Source organism: Mya arenaria, chromosome 2 (genome assembly GCF_026914265.1).
Source record: "Mya arenaria isolate MELC-2E11 chromosome 2, ASM2691426v1".
In the NCBI taxonomy this organism is placed as follows: Eukaryota; Metazoa; Mollusca; class Bivalvia; order Myida; family Myidae; genus Mya; species Mya arenaria.
In genome coordinates, this window is record NC_069123.1 from 986,862 (window position 1) to 1,011,898 (window position 25,037).

The following is a 25,037-nucleotide window of genomic DNA, read 5'->3' on the forward strand; positions in this document are numbered from 1 at the left end:
AACCACAATGCAAATAGAAAACAATCCAGAAAATCTAGATCAACCGCAATTCAAATAGAAAACAATCACGTGAATGTAGGTCAACCGCAATAGAAATACAAAACAATCGAGGGAATGTAGGTCAACCGCAATAGAAATACAAAACAATCGAGGGAATGTAGGTCAACCGCAATAGAAATACAAAACAATCGAGGGAATTTAGGTCAACCGCAATAGAAATACAAAACAATCGAGGGAATGTAGGTCAACCGCAATGCAAATTGATTACAATCCCGAGAAAGTAAGGCAACCGAGAATATAAATTACAATCACGAGAATGTAGGTCAATTGCAATGCCAATAGATTTAAATCCCGAGAAAGTAAGGCAATCGCAATGCAAATAGATTAACGTCCCGAGAAAGTAAGGCAATTGCAATGCAAATAGATTTAAATATCGAGAACGCAATGCAACCCCAATGCAAATAGATTACACTTCCGAGAAAATATGACAACCACACCGCACATAGATTCACACGCTCGAGAGGACGTCTGTCAATCACAGTGTAAATATCAGACGGAAATCAGAAAGGAGGTCAACGTTCTTTCACTCACCAGAAAGTAGATCAAAATCACTGCATTAAATCTTACAAGCGTCAACAAAAAGGTCAACCTCATTGTAAATATCTTACAATCACCAGAAGGTAGGTCAATATTGCTGCAAATATCTTATGGAAGTAGGTTAACCTTTTAGCAGATATATAACTGCGTCAGAACGTAGGCCAATAGCATGCCTCCAAACATCACTGCAGATATTATACACTCTGTGAGTATGTCAACATAAACCATTTATTAAGTCAATCCTTTTTCAACAAATTTTGAGTCCAAATGATGTAAAGCAAATACAACAGTGATGCATTTTCGCAGAAGCAATATTTTGCAAGATGTAAAATGTATTATTGTACGAAAATCAATACAATCGTGCAATCGTAATGACACTGATGGCAAGGACGATGTAGTGCTTGTGTTGCCGACTACGTCCTGACATGTTCAAAAATTGTTTCGATATCACTGACATTGTCTTATGAGGTATCTATGATATGAACTATGTGTGTAACCTTGTGCCTCAAAGGTTTACGTTACTGGTACTACGTTTGTGTCTGTTTATATATCATTATCTATAAACAGTTTATATTTTTCTGTCTATATGCTCGCTCAAGTAACTGTATCTGGCTTAACATATATTATATGTTTTTCTATTTGCTCTGAACACGTACACATAAAGACACATGTTCCTGCCCATGGAATTGTTATGTTATTTTCAGGATGTTTTATCACTAAAAGGTTTAGAAGAGGTTGTATGGGTGCGTAACCCCTCTACCTCCCCCCCAAAAAAAACCAACAACAACAAAAAAAGAAAAAACAACAACAACATGCTTGTCCAAGTCAAAAAATGTACCATTTCAGTTGCCAAAAAGATAAACATGGAGAGTAATCCAAATCCACTCCGCCATCGCCATTTCCTCTTTTAAACCATTTATAATTTGCTTCTCAGGGAGAGGCGCATGCCAAAAGTTTAACCCTCAGAGCTACGGTCTGTGTAACATCAAAGCCTGGACCCCCCACCCCCCCTCCCAAGTATATTCTATTTGACGCTGCCGACATGTTATAAAGGTAATCCAATTTATCTGATTTTTATAGCGTATGGTACTCGGCCGTGTAACCTGACAGATGAGAACGAAGGAGAATGGGACACGGCCAACATAGACAGCTGTATTTCAGAGTCTCTAAGGAGGCTTAAATACAAGGTAGGAAACAATGGGTTATCTACCCAGATGTGATGTATTTTAACTGACAATGGGTTATCTACCCAGATGTGATATATTTTAACTGACAATGGGTTATCTACCCAGATGTGATGTATTTTAACTGACAATGGGTTATCTACCCAGATGTGATGTATTTTAACTGACAATGGGTTATCTACCCAGATGTGATATATTTTAACTGACAATGGGTTATCTACCCAGATGTGATGTATTTTAACTGACAATGGGTTATCTACCCAGATGTGATGTATTTTAACTGACAATGGGTTATCTACCCAGATGTGATGTATTTTAACTGACAATGGGTTATCTACCCAGATGTGATGTATTTTAACTGTTAAAAAAACTAAATTTGTCAAGGCATTAAACTTACCATTATACACCCATTGATAAATCTATGACTCTAAATGATTAAAAAATATTCCTTGATTAAGGTAGCCGATAATCAAATGTGTGAATGTAGGTGCCTGGTGACCCGATTTTATTTCAGTATCATTTGAAAAACAAGTTTTGGTGGTCTTCAAGTTGAAAGATTGCAAAATATGTAATATTACGAGCGATTTCAGACGAGATAAATAGTTAAAATACAAACTGCACTAACTGAATGTATAATGTATTTCGGTCATTTAATTTGCATATTGATAATCACAAATCAGGAATTTATACCCTTTCAAACGATACCAAAGTGATATGGGGTTACAAAGGTGCAAACAAAACACCATTGTAGTAATGATATCCACAGAGACTTGAATGTATGATGCAGATCCCAACAGCTGCCCTTGGCATACTTTTAATAGTTGCCTGTGGCCTCAGCTTGGTAAAATCAGTCTTGATCCTGAAATTGAAAAAAACAACAATATTGATGTGCTGCTTATCACGTCATGGGACAAATTACAAATATTAATCATGATTTGTCGACGATATTTCAACATTGTATAAAATCTCAAAATCCACTAGGGTTATATAATTGACAAGAGAAGACACTCTCCCAAATACACTTCGTCATGAAAACGGTAAACTAATTTACCAATCCTAAGCATATCACTGCGGTCTGCGCAAAGATGTTATAATGTGATAACTGCATTTAATATATCAAGGGGAATAACTGACGTGTAGGTTTCGATTGTGTGCTAATTAGGATTTCATATATCAATAGGGATATAACGGGCGTGTGGTTTTCTCATGTGTTATAGTGTGATAACTGCATTTAATATATCAAGAGGAATAACTGACGTGTAGGTTTCGATAGTGTGCTAATTAGGATTTCATATATCAATAGGGGAATAACGGGCGTGTGGTTTTCTCATGTGTTATAGTGTGATAACTGCATTTAATATATCAAGAGGAATAACTGACGTGTATGCTTCGATAGTGTGCTAATTAGGATTTCATATATCAATAGGGGAATAACGGGCGTGTGGTTTTCTCATGTGTTATAATGTGATAACTGCATTTAATATATCAAGAGGAATAACTGACGTGTAGGTTTCGATAGTGTGCTTATTGGGATTTCATACAGAGCAGAACAGAATGTTTATTTAACTTAAGCATATACAGCTTATCGTTATAAACACAGAATAAAAAATAAATAAAAATAGCATGTATGTGATAAATAAGTAATGCATATGGATATTTTGGTAACTATACCAACAATACATATGGTATACACATAACTAACACATTTAACAGCAATATAATGTGAGAATGTTTTTTAAGATATCATATATTTCTGTCTCTTATCTTAAAAGCCTTAATACAAACAATCGCTAACTTTATTAACAGAGGTTATTTTTATCAGAATTTAGTAATGATATAAATTTAATCATACTGGGATTTCTAACATAATATCTAGGAATATAAGTTTGTCGGATGTCATTATACATTGGGCAAACAAAAACAAAATGAAACTCGTCTTCTATATCGTTTAAATGGCACAGTGTGCATTTTCTGTATTGTCTTGGGATATTGTTATGTCTACCTAGTTCAATATATAAATTATGCGAGGACAATATGAGTTTAGCTAAAACATTTCTATATGTTATACTATCCAGTAATACCATGTATTTAGACAATTGGAATGTATGTTTAACTTCCTTATATAAATACAATGATGACTGTGTCTCAATGGTAGCTACCCAACTAGTTATGTATACATGTCTTAATCTATTTCTAAACATGGGGACAAGTGAATTTATGTTAACAGACTCGGGGAATAACCACACCTCCGCATAACCCGCTGACTGAAGAATACTTCTTACTTTAGAGACCCAATTTATAGTCTGTGGATTATCATCAAGATCCCTGTATTGATCCTTTAATATTGCCCTAAGGATACAATTATCTTTTTTATCTTTGTATAATTTAAGGAAATACTTAATCTGCCTAGCTCTCCATAGAGTGACAATGAATTTGTGGAGCGCTTGACATAAAGCACCCACTTGCAAAATTTCCTGTGTACTCTTTCTATCACCTCTGGCTAAATATAACCCCACATTTCTGAATTATAGTTAAGAATTGACAAAACAAATGCATCAAACAAGTTGAACATTATATCAATAGGGACCTGGTTACGATTGATCATGGCCTTAAGTGAGTTCATAGACCGCAATGCCTTGTCAGCCAGTGTATTAGCTGCCTGCATGAAAGATTCACCATAGGAAAATACTACACCAAGATAGTTAAAGGAATTGACGGTTTCAACAGCTTGATCGTTGTACGTCCATATATCATTTCTAGCTAACCGACCACCTTTTCTAAACACAACAATTTTAGTCTTTTCCACATTGACCGTCAGATTCCATTTACAACAATAAGTACATAAATTATTCCATGACTCCTGAAGGTCTTTCCTAGTTTTCGACACAATAGCTGCATCGTCTGCGAATAACAACAATAAACCGAAATCTCATCAACTGTCAAACCTGCATTTAAACCTTGTTGTAACTGAAGCTCAATATCATTAAGAAAGAGAGAAAAACAAATCGGAGAGGAAACAAGCCAATATTACTGTCAAAGAAATCTGACAAAGAACCAAGATGTTTCATATATCAAATGGGGAATAGAGGGCGTGTGGTTAACGTTGGTGGGGTGATGTGTTAATTGGGATTTAATATATCACAGGTGGAATAGCTGGGATGTCGTTTTCGTTTGTGTCATAACTGGGATTTCATACATCACAATGAGAATAACTGGCGTGTTTTTTTCTTTCATTTCGTCATAATTTGGATATAATATATCACAAGGCAAATGCCTGGCATGCGGTTATCGTTGGTGTTACAATTGGGAATAGGGAAGAAAAACATATACATATGGATTTAAGTCGATTATTTTATTCTAGCAAATCGTTACACCGACCTGGTATTCTATCATTCGGTGTGATTTCTGTTTAACCGAGGCGACATACCTCGGATGCTAAATAGTTATCCTTTGTATTTTACGTTTTGGCGGATCCGTAGTCTAGTGGTAACACACTTAATTATCAATCCATTGGTCGCAGGTTCGATTCCCCGCCGCATCACTAAAAATACTAATCGTCTTCCGGGAGGGACGTTAAATGGGGTCCCGTGTGACATTGCTATACACTGGTGCACGTTAAAAGAACCAGGGTTGCTCTAACCAGGGTTACATTCTGTCTGTGCTATGCTCCTAAAATGACTATTAATCTTAACGGAGCACTAGCCGAATTGGCAAGGCGTGAGTTCGAGTATAAATAAGCTTACACACCACAACCTCCGTTTTGGATGCTTTGAATTAAATACACCTCGAGAAAGTTACTTTTGCAAGAAGTGAACATTTGCTATAAATGTCAGCTCCTGCAGTTATACTAGCATAGTGATTGATATATCTGGGTTATTATAGACGGTATACTCTATACTTTATGTCAGAATAAATTGCAGATTATGCTTAATTCTATATTGGATAAGACGAAAAGGTGACACTATTCTTTGAAAACTTAGGAACACTGTATACGTAGATGTCATTAACACTGGTATGTTGAACATTCTGACCAAGACACATTCTGGCAGCAATGAAATAAATCAGCTTCCTCTTTACTGAAAATGAGTTATCTGAAGGCAGACTGCATTAATCAGAATATACGGATGCATATGAGTTTGGTTTGTTGTCACCAAGCCTGACAATAGGGTTTCCTCCTGGGACCACACTCTCGCGTAGCATCGTGTCAACGAGGATGCTTAATATGGTGTTGTAATAACTTGTTTTAATATCGTTGCAATAAAACAGGTTAAACACAACATATTGACATTTCTAGGTCGATGTTTAGTTAATAACGCTTAAAAAATCCTATCAAATTGAAATGATAAAGAGGATCGGATTAACACATTCATTAAAGTGACACTGTTATTCAAAATCAATACAAACACATGTATAACAAACATGAAGTTCGACTGATAAACCTTTAACTACTTACTTAATACTGCATTTAGAGACAATATTAATTACTGATTACAAGATTGTAACCGTGTATATAATAGCAGAAAGCGTAAACTATTAAATGATTGGTTAATGCTAAAGGATTTACTGCGATCTACTTAAGTCTCAGAAGGTAGAAATACCGTGTTTTATGCTCATTTTTGTTTTCAAATTAAACTCGGTATCTTTTATAAGAACCATTGTTTACGACATTTATTCATCCTTTTTAGAATATTAAAACAATATAAATAATTGTGGTAAATCTTATTTGCGAGTGCGAGTGCATCTTAAAATAAATTATATTCTTATTATAGTTCAACAGGTACCTGTTAGCAGATTATATAGACGAAAAAACGCTGCTTGATCTTGGTCGAAAATTAGTGAACCACACCCTCCACAGCTCCTACAGTAATCCGGTAGATGTTGCAACAGTCATTGACATGCTGGAGATGATCGTTAATACTCAGGTATTTTACCATTGTAGATGTGGCAACAGTTATTGACATGTTGGAGATTATCATCAATACTCATATACTTGACCATTATAGATGTTGCAATAGCCATTGACATGTTGCAGATGATCGTCAATATTCAGGTACTTGACCATTGTAGATGTTGCAACAGAACAGCCATTGACATGTTCGAGCTGATCGTCAATATTCAGGTACTTGACCATTGTAGATGTTGCAACAGAACAGCCATTGACATGTTCGAGCTGATCGTCAATATTCAGGTACTTGACCATTGTAGATGTTGCAACAGAGCAGCCATTGACATGTTGCAGCTGATCGTCAATATTCAGGTACTTGACCATTGTAGATGTTGCAACAGAACAGCCATTAACATGTTGCAGCTGATCGTCAATATTCAGGTACTTGATCATGGAAGATATTGCAACAGAACAGCCATTGACATGTTGCAGCTGATCGTCAATATTCAGGTATTTGATCATGGAAGATATTGCATTTGTCCTTGACATGTTGGAGATGATTGCAAATAGTCGGGGTTTTGATATTTGCGTTTCTAACGCTATCTACGACTTTATATATGCACGTCCTTACTAGCATTGACAATACCACTGAGGAACTTTGTAAAAGCAATCATTACCATTTGACAACATTGTTTGTAAAAAAGCATTCATACTGGAAAACAGATTGATATATACATGTGTTAAAGACTATTCAACCATCGAAACTTCAGAAACAAGTCCAGAAGTATGTACCATTCAAGTCCAAACAGCTTTACTATGTTGCAATTTTCAGGCTAAAACGGAATATTTGAGTCCGATAAGCTTCAATCTGTTGACAGTTTAAGACTGAGATTCATTATTTGAGTACAAACAACTTCACAACATGTTCATGTATGTTGACATAGTCAGGCTGAATTGGAATATTTGAGTACAAACAACTTAACTATGTTGACATTTTTAGGCTGAAATGAAATATCTGAGTACAAAAAATCTTAACTATGTTGACATTTTCAGGCTAAAATGAAATATCTGAGTACATAAAACATAACTATGTTGACATTTTTTTCAGGCTGAAATGGAATATCTGAGTACAAAACACATAACTATGTTGACATTTTTTTTAGGCTGAAATGGAATATCTGAGTACAAAAAACATAACTATGTTGACATTTTTAGGCTGAAGTGGAATATCTGAGTACAAAAAACATAACTATGTTGACAATTTCAGGCTGAAATGGAAAATTTGTGTCCGATCAACTTAAATTTGTTGACATTTTTAGGTTTTAGATGTAATATCTGAGTTCAAACAACTTTACTATGTCATTTTCAGCCTGAGATAAAATTTCTGACTTAAAACAATTTTACGATATTGTTTTTTTCAGACTGAGATTTTTTCAAGCTGAAAAGAAATATTTGAGTACAAACAACTTTAAAATGTTAACATTTACAGGCTCAGGCGAGCAATTTGAGTCCGATACGCTTTAATATGTTGACATTTTCAGACTGAGATTCACTATTTGAGTACGAACAACTTTACTATGATGACATTTTCATGCAAAGACGAACTTTTTGAGTCAAACAACTTAAATATCTTGATATTTTCAGGCTGAGATGAATTACTTTAGTCTTAACAACTCTCAATAGTTGTCATTTTAGACTGACATGTCCGAATACATTTAATTGGTTTAAATTGGCAAGCTAAGATAACATATTTGAGTCCAATCAACATTAATATGCTGACTTTTTCAGGCTGAGATGATAGTGTTGAAGGTGCAGCAGTGGTCTGATGGAACGGTGAACTATGCCAAGGCCTCTCAGATTTTCATAACGTTGGACGAAACTAAACAGTTCATACAGGTCTGTGATTTTTATTACCTCGCGTTAACACATTTAAAAAATCATAGTTGGATTAAGTAACCGTAGTCAACGGTATTGTGTAAGTACCAAGATCTGAAAAATTAGTGGTCATTCAATTAGGAATTAATTTATACGAGTTTAATAAATTGCGTATTGACTGGCCACTATTTAATTCATATCACAAAATCTTATTTAGTAATGCATAGCGCTTAATACGGGTGGATATACCAATGGATTCATAGACACCAACGGTGTACTCAGTGTGGTGGTGAGTATTTTGAAAGACACTAGTTTGGCGTCATTGACGCTTTTATCATCGTTCAGACGTATCGGGCACACGCCGGGACTGCGGTAATGCCCCTGTTCAGAACCCTGTAACTTTCGTACCGTACATACTACATTCCCATCATATTTTCAGTGTTTGCGAATACCATCCGCGTCTTTTTACTGTTTATTTTGATGTATATTAATTAAACTCTATTTTTATATGAGAACAATCCTGTTTCCTTTGGATCATTCCTCGTACATAAGGCGTTTTCTCCCACCTCAGAAAGGTAGATCCAATAATTTAATTATGCTAGAAATTCTTATCTTTCCCACGGGCAAAGATAACACAAGTACCCGTATGGAACTCCTTTTAAATGGTCATCACATTGCAATTTCCTCCCTTGTTGAAGACTGTCGTCTGTAGCATCATAGAAACCTTGTCTTGTGGCAATATTCAGAATGCTTATTAATTATTTCTCGCTACAAATGTCAAAATAAAAAAGTTCACGCACCTTTCAAGAAATAATGCTTCACTCTCCTCAGAACCATTTAAAGACCGATTTGACTATAAACATAATCTGAATCACTGCGCACATAACCATGACAACCACAAATTATCACATATCCATACGCAATTTTTTTCACTACGCACAAAAGAGTTCCAGCAAAAATACATATGTACTTAAATTTTGTTCGACTTAGGTGGGAGAAAAATCAAAGCCGCTCGGTAAACCTCGTTTCCGCAAAACACCCTACGCTCGGGTCGGGATGAACCTATCGTACACTCTCGGCCATGGAAGTTACTTCTAATCTCATGAAGACAGTCTCATTTATACTGCATACACTTCTTAGGACGTGATGTTTTGAGTGACATCATCTCTTATTTTGCGATACCGACCCAGCTGAGAGTCACTATTTTTCATATCATGTTCATATTGGTCCTGTTTTAGATCGTGTGTGATGTGGTCGACAACTTACTCAGCGAGAAACACGAGCTTGGATGGAATGCCACTCAACCCCCCGGTACAGAGGGAGATAACTTACTAAAGGTTTGCTTGCAAAATGAACGATAATGGAGCCGAGATAAAATCATATTTGAATATACCGACTTTGCCATCGTGGAGTATTAAAGTCAACAATTTTAGTGTTTTTCATTTATATCCCGTCTTGTAGTTGATAGTTACAACGTCGGAAAACAGCATCATCAGTTGGAGTCAATTGTATAAAACACGGATAAATATTAACCAATCAATAAAGGTTTTGACTAGTCTTAAAAGTTAAGAATATCAATTAACAATAATCTGCCGATGTTTATTTGTATTATTTTAGAAAAATACGTGTATGTCTTGTATGGATTTTAAAAAAAGCCTTTTTAATACAAGAACGTGTTTTCAACAACACTAATTTTCCGTTGACTTGCTAGTAGTTTGCCTAATCCTTTATAATTTATTTTCATTCCACTTCGTGTAGGTGATGGAGACGTTTGCCCACGTGGTTTCCAGAATTCTGCAAAACCAGATCACGGACGGTAACATACACGGAACTGTCGGCTTTGAAGATGCTTATTTGTTTGCCATCAGACAAAAGATAGGTAAAAACAATTCCTAAAAATACCTGAGAACTATAGACCATGATTTCTTATAAAACACACATACTTTTCTCAATAACAATAATAAATAAGATTGATGGGATCTCCTCCTGACTGTTGCAGTGATGTTATTTGAGAATAGTTCACGTTCTTTAGTGTTTCCCTAATGTTATTGAAGTAACGGTGTTTGTCAAGCTAAAAGAGCTGTCATTGCTTTATTTTCGTACATAATATTTGGAGATCAATGTTGCGCTGGTACATGCATGATATGGCTCGTTTAAAGCTTTCATTCTAAAGTGTACATCTATACAATTCGTTTCCTTTTAGAACTCAGCGTACATGCTCAATGGGTTGAGGAGTTTCGAGGGGCAACTTTTCCTTCTCAAATGGACGGTCGTCAAGGGGTGCAACCACGATACGGCCATATAGAGATGCCAGCAGCTATCATACAATCGACAAATGAATCTGACCTTCCAGGTATAAAAGCAGGACGGACTTATGCATGAAATGTTTCCGTTTATAAACTAATATTTACAACTCAACTTACATTCCTTAAATGAACTGCCTTTCGGTAATTGCGTTCATCAATCATCTTCGGATCGCAATTTATCGCATAACAATATACATGAAAACTATTGATCTTGTTATTGTTTGTATTGTGTCAGCAGGTCCCGTAAAATATAAATCAACATTTTAGAAAGTGCTAAGTTATTATATTTTAAACGTTTTGTTGCCAAAAGTGTTTCAATTTTACGTTTAAAAGTGATTTCAAGTGGTTGATCTTTTCCCGCGTTATTGTGACGTCATTTGAAAAAAATGTTTCCGGTAACAGTCGGGTCGTCCTATTTACAGAATGGGTAAGAAAGGATTACTGAAAGGTAATCTGAAATGAAATGAAGTATTTTTTAACGTTTTTTTTTTAACAAAATAATGAACTATTGGTGTAAATATAAGGAATGAATTGCGGGGCTGATGTCATAATCGGGGATATGAACACAATTGGGCTGGTCAAAGTACGTGTAGAGTCCTTCGGACTCCACACACTTAGACCAGCCCAATTGCGTTCATACCCCGATAATGACATCAACCCCGCAATTCATTCCTTAAATGAATGACGTCATGTTTTTGACACTTTCTGTAGAGTATGCTTACGTAATTTGCTTTTATTGTTTTGTATATTGAAAAAAACATGAGTCTTATGGGTTAGTGAAAAGAATATCTTGCATGCTTATCCCAAACTGCGTCCCCTGATTTTTGTCACATCAGGGTACCGCCTTCACTGTGTACTGCAACTTCAAAGATAAAGCATTACATAGGTCATGCGTTAAAAAGCAAAATACACTGATCTGCGATCTGATTGATACTATCTGACACCAAAGGGCAGTAAAGAATACGACCATTACCCACATTGCTGTAATAACTCGAAATTGTTCTCTTCTTCAGCGTTCATAAAGATAGCTGGTCTGAGAATCAGAGGTATGACAATCATGCTTCCCAACCATGACTTGAGGGCGTAAGTAGCCAAGTTGTTTCCCATTTCTACTTTTGCTGCTTTCATTAAAGGCGTGTTCCTGATTTTAGTATTGTATATTCAAAACAATCGGAATGCGCATCGAATATGATACATATCATTTTTTTCAACAATATGTTATTTACAGTTCATGTCTGGTTTCTTAGTCCTCACTCTACACTCATTTGTGTTTGCCTCAGATGTGCGTCTAACGACATACCTCTGAAAATTCTGATTGGACGAGTGTTTTTGATTCTGATCAAACTGTACGTTAAATCTTATGAATCTCATTATCAAGACATTTTAATAACAAAAGAACGTATTTATTTATTTGAACGTCTTCAGTGAGCATTATGCACATTAATTGTAAAGGCATATAAAAAACACGCCCGATAACACTTGTCGCATCGTAATAACAAGCAGGAAGTGTAAGCAATACAATCGCACAAATCCAATCATCACCATGTTTATGCAGGCTGTAGAGTTAGGAGTCGGCTCATTATGCTAACATTTGAAAATTGCACACTACTTTGTTTTTCCTTTTAGAAACAAAGACGATAACTTTAACTCGCCAATCATCATCATGTTCTTGTAGGCTAAAGCGTTGTGGCTTTACTTATTGTTTTCAATATTTGCAACTAAATTACACATTATCGTCTTTTCTTTCCTTTAGGACTGGCAAGAAGAGCAAGGAGAACAACCTTAACACACCAATCATCGCTATGTTCCTGCATGCCGGACACTTGGGACTGGGGTCAAACCTGACCGCACCCATTGTGTTTACCTTGCCCTACTTAGATGTGCGTATAGTAGGCCTGAGTTGCTTCATACCAGTAGCGTTTTCTTTTTTGGATCATTTTGGTTTTTGAACATCTCTCTAAACACCAAATCTACCATTCATCCAAATTAATTGCTTCCTAAATAGTTCTGTGAGATACACACAAACGCTTGTTTGTTTGCAAACATATGATAATATTGGAAAGCGTTTTTCAGAAATATATCGAGCTTGTATTTGTGTTCGTCTTTTACAGACATTTAACATATCCAACCCAGAGTGCGTCCGACTGGAACACGGGACAATTCTGGCAGGAAAGTAAGTATAAGTTAGTGAAATATTTCATCGTCTGTCCTGTGGAATTGCTAATAGATCTACATGTTTAAGAATTCTTAAAATCATGTGAACAGCGAGTAAGATACTTAAAGTAAATGTCTACCACATAAGTGGCATATCGTCAATTTGAATCGGACGTTAAATTCAGAAAAATACCTTAGCAATATCAAGTATCGGTAAGTCTGAATACGGATGATTAAGCAGACGACAAAAGCCAGTCTGAATACGGATGATTTAGCAGACGACAAAAACCTTGTATAGCCTTTCTGAACAGATAATAGAAAAAAAGAAAGTACGTGTTTGCTATTTTACTTGAACCATTGTATGCTGTTTGCCTAGAATCACTGACTGGCGATGGACGACGGAAGGCTGTGAGCTAAGACAGGATCGTGGGAACGATGCTGTGTGCGCATGCGCATCAACGGGCATCTTTGCAGTAACAACTGACATGTACAACGACAATGTATGAAGAACCACATTGTATTCCAGTAATTATTTACTTGCAATTAAAATACTATTGAAAACGAATTCATGCCTTTCTTATTAAACGGGCTGAACAATAACAACACCGAGTTATTTCCCTTGTTACTGATGTAAACAGAATTGCAATGACAGGTATGAACTTCATCTCATATATCAGCTGCGAAATGACGATAAAATAGCAACGTTTACATGTTTGCTTTATTTTAGTGGAACAAGGGTGAAGTGCGACCGATTTTGATGAACTTCGCTTCCTACATTGGTTGTACAATGAGTGCAACTCTCTGCCTTACGACCTGCTTACTTCACATCTACTACAAGTATGTTGATAGGACTTAAAGAGGCACATTATAGGTTGATGCAAAGATACATATACATGTATTTTTTCCATGCACTACTATGATTGACTCATATGACTTTAATGATACCCCCCCCCCCCAAGTTTTTTGGTACACAAATATTAGCCTATGTTGATGTTGTTGTTTTTTTAAAAATAATAGCTACGTGGACACGAATTCCCCAAATGAAAAGCGCCACAATGGGGTTAATATTGTATTGTACACAAAAATAAGGCCGTTTTTGTTTTGATCATTGAGGTCAAATGAGTAAGTTTAATCGTATTTTATTGTAAATAATAAACACACGTGATATACATATTTTCGATAAACAATATTATTGTACAATTAGGTCAAATGAGTTAAACACAATAATTAGTGTTGGGAATCGGTTGCAATTTTACTATCGATGATCGGTTCCACTCAAGTAACCGATTATCGATAGTACAATCGGTTCTTAAAATACTTGTTGTAGTTTTATTCATGTACAGTATTAAACTCTTAATCATTATATGCATATACCTCATGTCTATGATTGAAGTTATTAAGTGTTGTTGTATAAAAAATAGTTCATTTACTTGCTCATTGTGGCTTTCATCAGCCATTTTGTTAAAGATAACAACTGAACACTTACTATTTTTTTTCGATAATCGATTATAACTAAACACTATCGACTGTCGCCGATTTCAGGCCCAACCAATCGATTTTCGATTATAATCGATCATCGGAACATCACTAATAATAATGCTTTAAAATTTAAACCAATGTTTTGCATGAACCTATTTTCTATCCCTTTATCATTTTTTCCATCATAAAACATACATTAAACAAAGTCGTTGTATTGATAATTTAAAGGATTTAATACTCTGTTATAGACAAATGATCTTAAACAAACTACTTTTCATGAAATTAAGTCATTTCTTGATATAATTTAGAACTTTAAAATTGAAACCTCGTATCCTTGTCGTAAGTGCTGTAATTTTGAGATACATAATTAAATTGACTTAAATTGCAGTACCAATAGTTTAAAATTGTAACCTCGTATCCTTGTCGTAAGTGCTGTATTTTTGAGATACATAATTTAATTGACTTAAATTGCAGTACAAATAGTTTAAAATTGTAACTACTTCAGAACATCATCAGCAACCGCGTCTTTACACCGAAACCTCGGAATGTCGGTGGTCTGTGGCCAGCTGGTGTTCATGGTGGGCATCGAGAGATACGACCACACGGTGAAATATTGTTATTGCCTCAAATGTTATTTCATAAATCTGGAAAATAAAATGCAATCTTGCGATGCATCGCTTTAATGAGTGTTCTGTTTTGCGGTAGTTCAAATACCCAAGGTGGACGAATACAGTTAAATTATTAAGCGTGTGATATTTTTGCAGTGGAATAGCTATAAATAGATGATGCCATTGACTCTTTCTTTGTAAGTCGTATGTAACGCTTCCAGTTTCTTTATAATTACTGGTATTATGTACCCTTTCAGGTGATTTGTGAGATATTCGCCGTCTGCCTTCACTACTTTTTTCTTGCCAATTTCTCGTGGCTGATGAACGAAGCTTTTAACCTCTACATAGTCATCACATACTCTTCACACGCCCACGATGGGCACAGCGAGGCCGGATCCATGCTAAGATACTACATCCTCGGATGGAGTGAGTACCACCGGTCAAATTTAACAAAGAGTCAATGCTTATATAGTTCATCTTCGAATGTAGTTAGTATTACCGGTTAAATTTAACTAAGAGTCAATACTTAAATGCTACATCCTCGGATGGAGTTAGTATTACCGGTCAATTATATCAATTTAACAAATGGTCAATGCTTATATAGTTAATCTTCGGATGGAGTGAGTACTACCGGTCAATGAAAAACCCCAAAAATGTCAAATAAAAAAAAGGTCAACGCTTTAATACCACATCTTCGGATGAGGTGAGTACTATCGGTCAACTATAAGTAAAAAAGTCAAATATAACAAGGGGTCAATGCTTAAATACTGCATCCCCGGATGGAGTGAGTACTACCGGTAAATTATATCAATTTAACAAATGGTAAATGCTTTAATACTGCATCCGAGGATGGAGTGAGTAAAACAGGTCATTTATAAATCAGGTTTAACAAAGGGTCAAGCTTAAATACAAAATCCTTGGATGGAGTGAGCACTACAGGTCAACTATAAGTAAATTTTATTAAGGGGTAAATGCTCAAATACTACATCCTCGGATGGAGTGAGAAAAATCGGAAATAAAGAATCAACTTTAATAAAGAAAATTGGTTATCGTGGTTAACAAATATGGTGAAGGTGACATTGTGATTACCTTGAACCATGATGTTAGCTAATGTTGTAAGGTCACATTGCACCCACTTTTACCCTTCAAAAAGGCACATGTATCGCTTTGAATACAAATTCTCGACAATGTACGGACAAGTTTGACATCTATGGTTGTATACTGTACAGTTGATATAGTAGTTTAGCCTGTTAATATGATATCGACGATGAAATTCGTCGATCACGGTATGATTTCTCAGTTGTTTAATTGAATACTCAATTCTAATTTACCTAGTTGTAAAAAGATGATCTAAAGCTGTTGTATCTCAGCATATACGCGGGTGTAATTATATACACCATTCATTTTTTTCTCAGAATTCTGTTAAAAATGAAATAACGATATTTGAAAAACGTGAACACAACATGTTTTATATGTTCTAATGTTCTTTGTTTGCAGTAATACCGGCCGTTTTGGTTGGCTCTTTTGTCGGATCACAGGGAGAAAACTATTATGCAAAAGATATGTAAGTTTTCAGAGTTATCCTCGGATTGAGTTTCATTTACACCAGCTATCAATTTAACATCTACACATTGTTTTCCATTTTCTTTAACTAGCATGTTTGTCATAACTTTCATTATAACTTTAATTAACTTTTGTATTTTTAGGTGCTGGGTATCATGGGATAACCTGTGGTTGTTTGTAGGACCTGCTTTAGGAATTATTGCGGTAATTTCGACCATTTATATATTTATATATAAATTTACTGTTGACGGCAAACTCATGTTTTATATGACTTTTGTTTGTAAATAATCGGACTCAAAACTGAATATAACTGTCTTTTTTTGGAAATTGTGTCAAATGTAAGCTGGTTTTGCTGTTCTACTTTGATAATAAATGTATTGGAATATATTTAAACGTACATCTATTACTCCTGATGTAGAGATGCATAAATGAAGTTTTTACTGGCCATTACCCTTATTGACCAACTTTTCATATCTCAATTTGTCAAAGTCAGCATGTGTCAACTTCGTCAATATTACAAAAATAGGAAAGCGACTATTTCATATCGACAGTTATAAAGTTTGCGACGGATATCTTTAAACCATTTAAAAGTTCATTCATTAATATATTTCAGGTTACAATAATGGTGCTGATATTTACCGCAAAGGAACATAATGAAAACTCGTACACCAAGTCCGAGAAAAACAATAAATCCATTATGTAAGTCGCCAGTAGTAAATGCATTTCTGCCAGCTATATAGCGTTAAGTAATGTTTCAGTTTCAAACAAAATGTTGAGTCATAGATTGCGATTTAGTCTTTTCATTTGCATACTTTACTTTCTTAACAATACCCTCTTTTTCGAATAACTCTCAAACTCTCGTTTGATAATTCTAAGTCCTTTCTGCTGAAGCATTTCTAGTTTAATAACAATTCATCGTTCTTTTGGTTATGTATTTATGTCAATGTACTCACACTACCTTTGTTCTGGATAAAACTAATTGTTTTTTTTTCTTCCCATGAGTTTGTTGGTTCGTTTGTTATCAGGTGATCTTTCTCATGGCCTTTCAAAATGGGTATCAGAACTGGTTTATACCGAGGCAATAGAATCGAACACGCGAGCAATTTTCTTTATCGGGCTATCGGAAATGAGAAGGGATATTAATGAATACTAACTACCTAGATAGTAAAATCTTAAAGCAATTTCCTGTGATTTAAGATAACTGATGAAGGTCCTTTGGACAGCAACTATCTAGATCGCTGTCGCCTAGTCTAAAGGTATTTTCCTTTATTTGCAGACAGCTGATGAAGAGCCTGTGGGTCCAGATAATCTTGATCGCTGTCGCCTGATCTAAAACTATTTTCCAGTATTTGCACACTGTTGATGAAGGGTTTATGGACGCAAACAATGTTGATATCTACCGCCTGGTATAAAATTGTATTCCTGTATTTGCAGACTATTCATTAAAGACTTGTGGGCCCAGCAAATCTTACCGTCGTCTTGTCTTAAACTTCGTTCCAGTGTTTGCAGATTTCTGATGAAGGCCATATCAACCCAAAAAGTCTTCATCGCTAGCGCCTGGCTAAAACGAATTTATCCTTTTTTGCAGACTTTTGATGAAAGGCATGTGGCCCAAATAATCTTGATATCTGTCGCCGGGTCTAAAACTATTTTTCTTATTGGCAGATGACTGACGAAGGGCCTATGCACTCAGACTATCTTGATCGCTGTCGCCTGGTCTAAAATGGTTTTCCTGTATAAACTGCTGATTAATGCTTTGTGGACAAAATTAATCTTGATCGCTATTGCCTGGTCTTAAACAAATATCCTGTATTTACAGACTGCTAATGAAGGGCCTGTGGACTCAGATAATCTTGATCGCTATTGCCTGGTCTTAAACAAATATACTGTATTTACAGACTGCTGATGAAGGGCCTGTGGACTCAGATAATCTTGATCGCTGTCGCCTGGTCTTAAACAAATATCCTGTATTTACAGACTGCTGATGAAGGGCCTGTGGACTCAGATAATCTTGATCGCTATTGCCTGGTCTTAAACAAATATCCTGTATTTACAGACTGCTGATGAAGGGCCTGTGGACTCAGATAATCTTGATCGCTATTGCCTGGTCTTAAACAAATATCCTGTATTTACAGACTGCTGATGAAGGGCCTGTGGACTCAGATAATCTTGATCGCTGTCGCCTGGTCTTTTGCCTTTATTTCCCTGAAGATGAACGATAGAATCATAAAATACATCTTTGGTCTCTTTAATAGCCTTCAGGTAATGATTTATTAATGAAAATGTTAAACTATTTGCAAATGAAGTATTTGGATTGCAAAGGTTGTTGGATTAAGCTAATTATAAACTAAAATTAATTTGCCTAATGGACGTATGGCATGAAACGGATAATTATAACGTTGGTTTAAAAAAAACACCTTTCAATTTTGGATTTTTCAGTCTTCCTACTTTTAAGTCTGACTATCAAAATCTTCCTCAGTCCTCTGCACGTAGCTATTAATGGAAAACCGCAATTATAAAAGCCAATACTTTTAACTGTACACCAGTCACATCTATTAGTTCATTATTTTAGTCAAATGAGTTAAACATAATAATGATTTATATTAATACGTTTCTTTTGTGTATATATCAAGTGTAAACCTATGGTGTGCACTTTTAAAAGAGAGGATAAACAACATAATCCCTATTCAATATTGTTTACAATTCTAGCTTTTAGTTTCTTTTTCAAAAACTATAAATTTGTGAATTCAAACATACGAAATGATAAAATAAATTCCCAAGATTAAAGGATGCAACATGTTCTACAATTATGTTCTTGATAAACAGGAAACTATCGGAATATAGATTTAACAAAGCGTAAAAACATCATTTAGATACACGATCATCATATTGAGATTCTCCTTGGATATCTTTGCAATTATCATTAAGAATTTCTAATGATCCCTTCCCACTGTTACATTCCGCGTTATCTATACCCTAGCTCCCCATGAGCGCGGTACGAAAACGGATGCATAAGCCCGGAATGCATTCCCATCAATTATACGAGATTCAGAAAAATGACGAATGTAATTTCCGGGAACTCACCATGATTATGTAACATTTCTAGTCGGAGATAATTATAGTGTTTACAGCAGGTTTTACGCTGCATCCTACAGTTTTAATCTTTTAGCGCTCCTTTGTCATTCATTATTTTGATGTTGGTTGGATAAATACGGCGACAAACAATTTCAATTCCAATGGGCACAATAAAGGTTGCCGATGATGTACGTTCTTAATTTCAATGCATTATTATGTTTAAGTCGACATTTGTCTCTAATGATCTAAGAAAATCATGATATGTGTATTATAATAGATGAAAAGAATAGTATCGATATTTTGGCGCTTTTTGAATGGGGTCATGTGTGACCACGTAGCTATTATTATTATTTGATCGTTCATATATCGCAATCAATAATTAATATATATATATAGTTTAATATAAATAATGTACTTTAGACAAAATAACGTCATGAAATATTTCATAACTAATGTTATAACTTTTGGCATGCCGTAAAATTGTAAAGCGTTAAAATTTGTGCGGCATATAGCGACGATATATGGATTTATGTCGCAGTAACTTGAGTATCAAAATGGTATTTATGACATAAATAAAACTCGCATTCGTGGCCACTCGGAACAATCTTGGTTAAACTCGCCAGGTGTCGTTTATATCAAGTTTAGACAACTCTAATTTTATAAATTCTGTATGGATTGACCGGTTGCATACACTGATAATATAATGTTTTAATTTCCAGGGCATGTTCTTCGTCGTATTTTACCTACTGCTGAACGAAGAAGTACGCAACATTTTCAAAGTGAAGAAGAAGAAAAAGACGCTGTCGGCCCACGGGTTTGACGACGCCGACGATAGATCTCTAGACTCGCAGCCGTCCACACATCTCGTGGAGAAGGTACGGTTTCTATGGCGATTAAGGTTTCATTGCTTTTCTGCCTCTTCCCTTTGGCCGTTGTCAGTTTGGTTTGTGGTCACCAAGCTCTAAATATAACAAACATGGTCGCCTTCGACAGATGTTTTTTTCTTACATTTAAAAAAAAGCTTATTCAGGATTACTCCACACAATCTTATTTTGTTATTTTTCAATGCTGTCATTATCACATATGAATATCAGCAAGTATATCCAATCAGTATCAGATTAAGCAGGATTCGATACCACAAAGAAAACTGCTTATACATGGAATTTATAACCCATTGCGTGCCAGGAATCTGAAAGGAGAGTTTAAATTTAACTTTCATTCAAGTTTTGCTATTAGTTTGTAATGATATGGTCAATAATTGTTATGTATAAATTCGAGTTTAATGTCATACGGATTATGTAGTTAAAATTGCACACGTTTTACCAATGTTTACGAATGATTATACGCGTATGTTCGACATAGCAATAACTGGAACCGAGAATTCTTTCTTTAATAACTGCTGATTTATTTTCATTGATCGATTACATATGAGTGTTGGTATCTGGTATTACTTGTTATACATATAACATTAGAACATGTAAGACCAACTATCCATCAGCGGTAATACTGTCAATGCAGCGCAATTACAGTAAGTAAGGGCCACCTGAGTAGTTTTTTCCGGACCTTTATTTTGTAATTATGCTCCTTTCAAACTTTGAACAACATATGAACGAGAATAAAATGGTCTTGCAGGACCGTCTAGAGGCGTTAGCGTTAGACCCGCGACCACGTCGACGTCGTGATCAGGCGGCAAGAAACAAGCGCCGTCAACGTCTAAAGAGAGAAACGTCACCTGATGAAGACGAACAGATGGCTTCAGATTGTGAAATGATCACATCTGTGTAGAATATTAGGAATTTCGCTTGATAGGTAGACGGTGTAATTGTTTAGAATTCAAACGTCAGGTATTCTTTTTTTAAGCAGTTGGCATTATTCAGAAACGTGCTTAGTATGTAATGTGCATGCAACATATTGATAGAGTGAGGTTTCTGTTCAAACGTGGAAAAAGATAACGCAAATATTTGAAAGTAAAAATATGTTATGGTAAAACTGACGAGTTATTTTGACTGTAATGTCAAGATTTGTAAGTAATGTTTGTTTAAAAATTGGTATATTTAAACATGTGGCCATCATGCACACTGTGTAAACGCATGGGCCAATAAGTTAAGAAATGGTATGGTGTGACGATAAGTTATGTATTGGTGTGTTTAAACATGTGACGAGAAGTTATGTATTGGTGTGTTTAAACATGTGACGAGAAGTTACGTATTGGTGTGTATAGACACGTGACGAGAAGTTATGTATTGGTGTGTATAGACACGTGACGAGAAGATATGTATTGTTGCGTATAGACACGTGACGAGAAGTTATGTATTGGTGTGTATAGACACGTGACGAGAAGTTATGTATTGGTGTGTATAGACACCTTACGAGAAGTTATGTATTGGTGTGTATAGACACGTGACGAGAAGTTATGTATTGGTGTGTATAGACATGTGACGAGAAGTTATGTATTGGTGTGTATAGACACGTGACGAGAAGATATGTATTGGTGTGTTTAAACATGTGTCGAGAAGTTATGTATTGGTGAGTTTAAACATGTGATGAGAAGATATGTATTGGATTGTTTAAACATGTGATGAGAAGTTATGTATTGGTGTGTTTAACACAACATGTGAAGATAAATTATGTATTGGTGTGTTTAATATGTGACCAGAAGTTATGTATTGGTGTGTTTAAACATGTGAAGGGAGGATATGTATTGATGTATGTGTTTAAACATGTGGCGATATGTTTTGGTGTGCGTTACCATATTTGTCGGTGTGTTTAAACATACCTCAACTAGATATGTACTGATGCTTTTAAACATGGGACGAGAAGATACGTATTGGTGTAGTTAAACATGTGTCAAACATCTTTATATTGTTTTGATTTAACAAGTTATGATCGACTTTGTATTGCTATGTTTAAACATGTGCTGCATAGTTAAGGACTTGTAGGTTTGAACAATGTGACAAGCAGTTTTCGGCAGAGTTTAAAAAAATGTATGCCAAACATGCTACGAACAAATACGCATTGGTGCAATTGGATGTATGTTCAAGCATCGTACGATAATGTTCTTTTTTTTTTTTAAATATGTATCTGACCAACTGTATTAATATGTTGAAACATGTGAAAACCATTTAAGTTTTTGTCACGAGTTTGAAACGAGCAGGGGTTTTGTAGTATTGATAACTCTAAAAACAACTAAATTAAATCCGAAACAAAATATGAATACAATGTATGGCTCACTTAGCTCAGTTGAAATAAGAACATGAACTGTCAAAAGGCTATATTTCTATAAAAATGAGTCAAAATGCGGACATAAAATATCATTTTTACGTTTCAGTTCATTAAATTGATTAATGAGATATCACCGAAAGGTCATAAGTAATTCTTCAACTATTCAGCGAAGATTTATATCTATGTGTGTATGGAAAGAATGCAAATGACTAAAACATACGGTAAACAATTATGTTTCCATGCTGTTTGAGAGACTGAAGGTGAATTGATGAATCAAATAGGAATATGCTCTGGTTGATTGTGTTATCAGCTGTATATTTACAAAGATGCTTGTCTAAGAAGCATCAGTCATAATTTAACACAAGATAAGGTTTAGAGAAATTTATATATTGTTCATTAATCGTCGAAAGGATGAATTCCGTTAGCACTTCGTACTCAACATTTAATAGTCTCACATAATGTGTGAAACGTGGATTCCTACGATGATGATAATAGTGATTTTATCTTTACATTTCTCATTTGTAGGACACATTAAAATAATGTTTAATGTCTATGGCATACTGTTTGCCACGTTTTTGTTTTTATGATGCAGGTGGAGATGATGGATATTGGAAGGGCAATAAGAGAAGAGGTAGTAAATGAAGGGAAAGGGATGAAGATGAGAGGAATGTAAAGGAAGAGGAGTAACAGAGGAAAGGAGATAGGGAGAAAAATGAGGAGAGATGAAAGCTGTGATGAGATTTGGTAAAATTTGGAAGGATAGAGGAAAGATGAGAGAAAAGGGGATATGATATCGGCAGAAGGTAGGAAAGATGTGAAGACTTCAATGTAGAAGATGGGAAGCAGATTTGATGGACGATGGAATGGAAAGATGAACTATTAGAAGAAAGGGGGTACAAGAAGAGAGAGAAAAAAGAGGTCAGGAGATGGAAAAAAAGATGTAAAGGAGAGAGGAAAGATGAGGAGAGGGTACAAGACGGGAAGGAGAGAGTAAAAGTGAGAGGACTGGGAGTAGAAGATGGGAAGGAGAGAGAAAAGATAAGTGGAGATTGGGTAGGTATTGGGAAGGAGAAAGAACTGATGAGAGGAGAGGGGCTGTAAGATGGGAAGGAGAGAGGACAGATGTGAGAAGGTGGACGTAGAAGATGGGAAGAATAGAGGAAAGATAGGAGGAGAGGGGGTAAAATATGAGAATAAGAGAGGAAAAATGAGAAGAGAGGATATAGAAGATGGGAAGGAGCGATAAATATTCAGAGTAGATTGGGTATAAGATGAGAAACTTTCTTACAATGATTTTCATTTTACAATTTATCATGCATGATTCTAAGTTAAATACAAGTCGACAAGTTGTATTTTTATTCGGTCGCCTTCAACGACGTTAGACCTCAAATGTATTCCTTTAGAGGGATGTCGGTAAATGTTCGATCTGCATGCAACAACTTCAAATAATCATTATCCAATCCTGATGGAAACTAGTAACAATATAACTGCACGTATGTTAGTTGGAGAACAGACAGCATGATACAGCTAGGATTTAAGATTGTTTTTACAAAAAAAAACCACACAATTAAAATACGACTGATTTCCCTTGATGTCGATGTTGTCTGAGTAAATGGGAGCTAATTGTGGTATCATGTAACAGTTTTGCTTCTTAAAAGTATTCGCGTAAAGCTTTACATGGCATTCCAGAGAGATCATACTGAACATTTAAGTTCTTCATTGAGTTTTGTCTGTGACTTCCACTGCATTTCTTTATCGTTGCCAGAGTAAAGCAAACATGATATTATATAACCCATTTTTTAATGGCCAAAATAGACTCAGGGGAAATCAAATCGTTCTATAAGCGTCTTCACGACGTTTTTCACAGCTTGATAAACCTCAAATATTTATAAGAAAAATAACAAAATATAATTGGCGCAGACCCGTACTTGTCTTGAAAAACACTAACATTATCTTGTTTACAAAATATCAAACGTTTATTTTGAATTTCAACTATTAATTTTATTTGTACCGAGTTTATTGCTACCTTATGATTATAAGTAAATATAAGCCTGAATTTGACAATCCATTCATATCCTCAATGCTACAT

At 35.3% G+C, this 25,037-nt stretch overlaps 1 protein-coding gene across 1 annotated transcript in view; it reads left to right on the forward strand.

Annotated features, from left to right (window-relative positions):
• The window catches only part of LOC128225175 (adhesion G protein-coupled receptor L2-like), a 31,127-nt gene extending 9,616 nt beyond the window's left edge, over window positions 1-21,511 (forward strand). The window contains exons 8-26 of the mRNA XM_052935231.1: window positions 1,678-1,784; window positions 6,551-6,703; window positions 8,455-8,562; window positions 9,780-9,878; window positions 10,300-10,420; window positions 10,745-10,894; window positions 11,861-11,930; window positions 12,601-12,727; window positions 12,959-13,020; window positions 13,378-13,501; window positions 13,729-13,838; window positions 14,986-15,085; window positions 15,346-15,514; window positions 16,586-16,652; window positions 16,795-16,855; window positions 17,265-17,350; window positions 18,787-18,913; window positions 20,446-20,601; window positions 21,359-21,511. Coding sequence (XP_052791191.1) covers window positions 1,678-1,784; window positions 6,551-6,703; window positions 8,455-8,562; window positions 9,780-9,878; window positions 10,300-10,420; window positions 10,745-10,894; window positions 11,861-11,930; window positions 12,601-12,727; window positions 12,959-13,020; window positions 13,378-13,501; window positions 13,729-13,838; window positions 14,986-15,085; window positions 15,346-15,514; window positions 16,586-16,652; window positions 16,795-16,855; window positions 17,265-17,350; window positions 18,787-18,913; window positions 20,446-20,601; window positions 21,359-21,511 — 2,150 coding nt within the window. The remainder of the gene's footprint in view (window positions 1-1,677; window positions 1,785-6,550; window positions 6,704-8,454; window positions 8,563-9,779; window positions 9,879-10,299; window positions 10,421-10,744; window positions 10,895-11,860; window positions 11,931-12,600; window positions 12,728-12,958; window positions 13,021-13,377; window positions 13,502-13,728; window positions 13,839-14,985; window positions 15,086-15,345; window positions 15,515-16,585; window positions 16,653-16,794; window positions 16,856-17,264; window positions 17,351-18,786; window positions 18,914-20,445; window positions 20,602-21,358) is intronic.
• The last annotated feature ends 3,526 nt before the right edge of the window (window positions 21,512-25,037 follow it).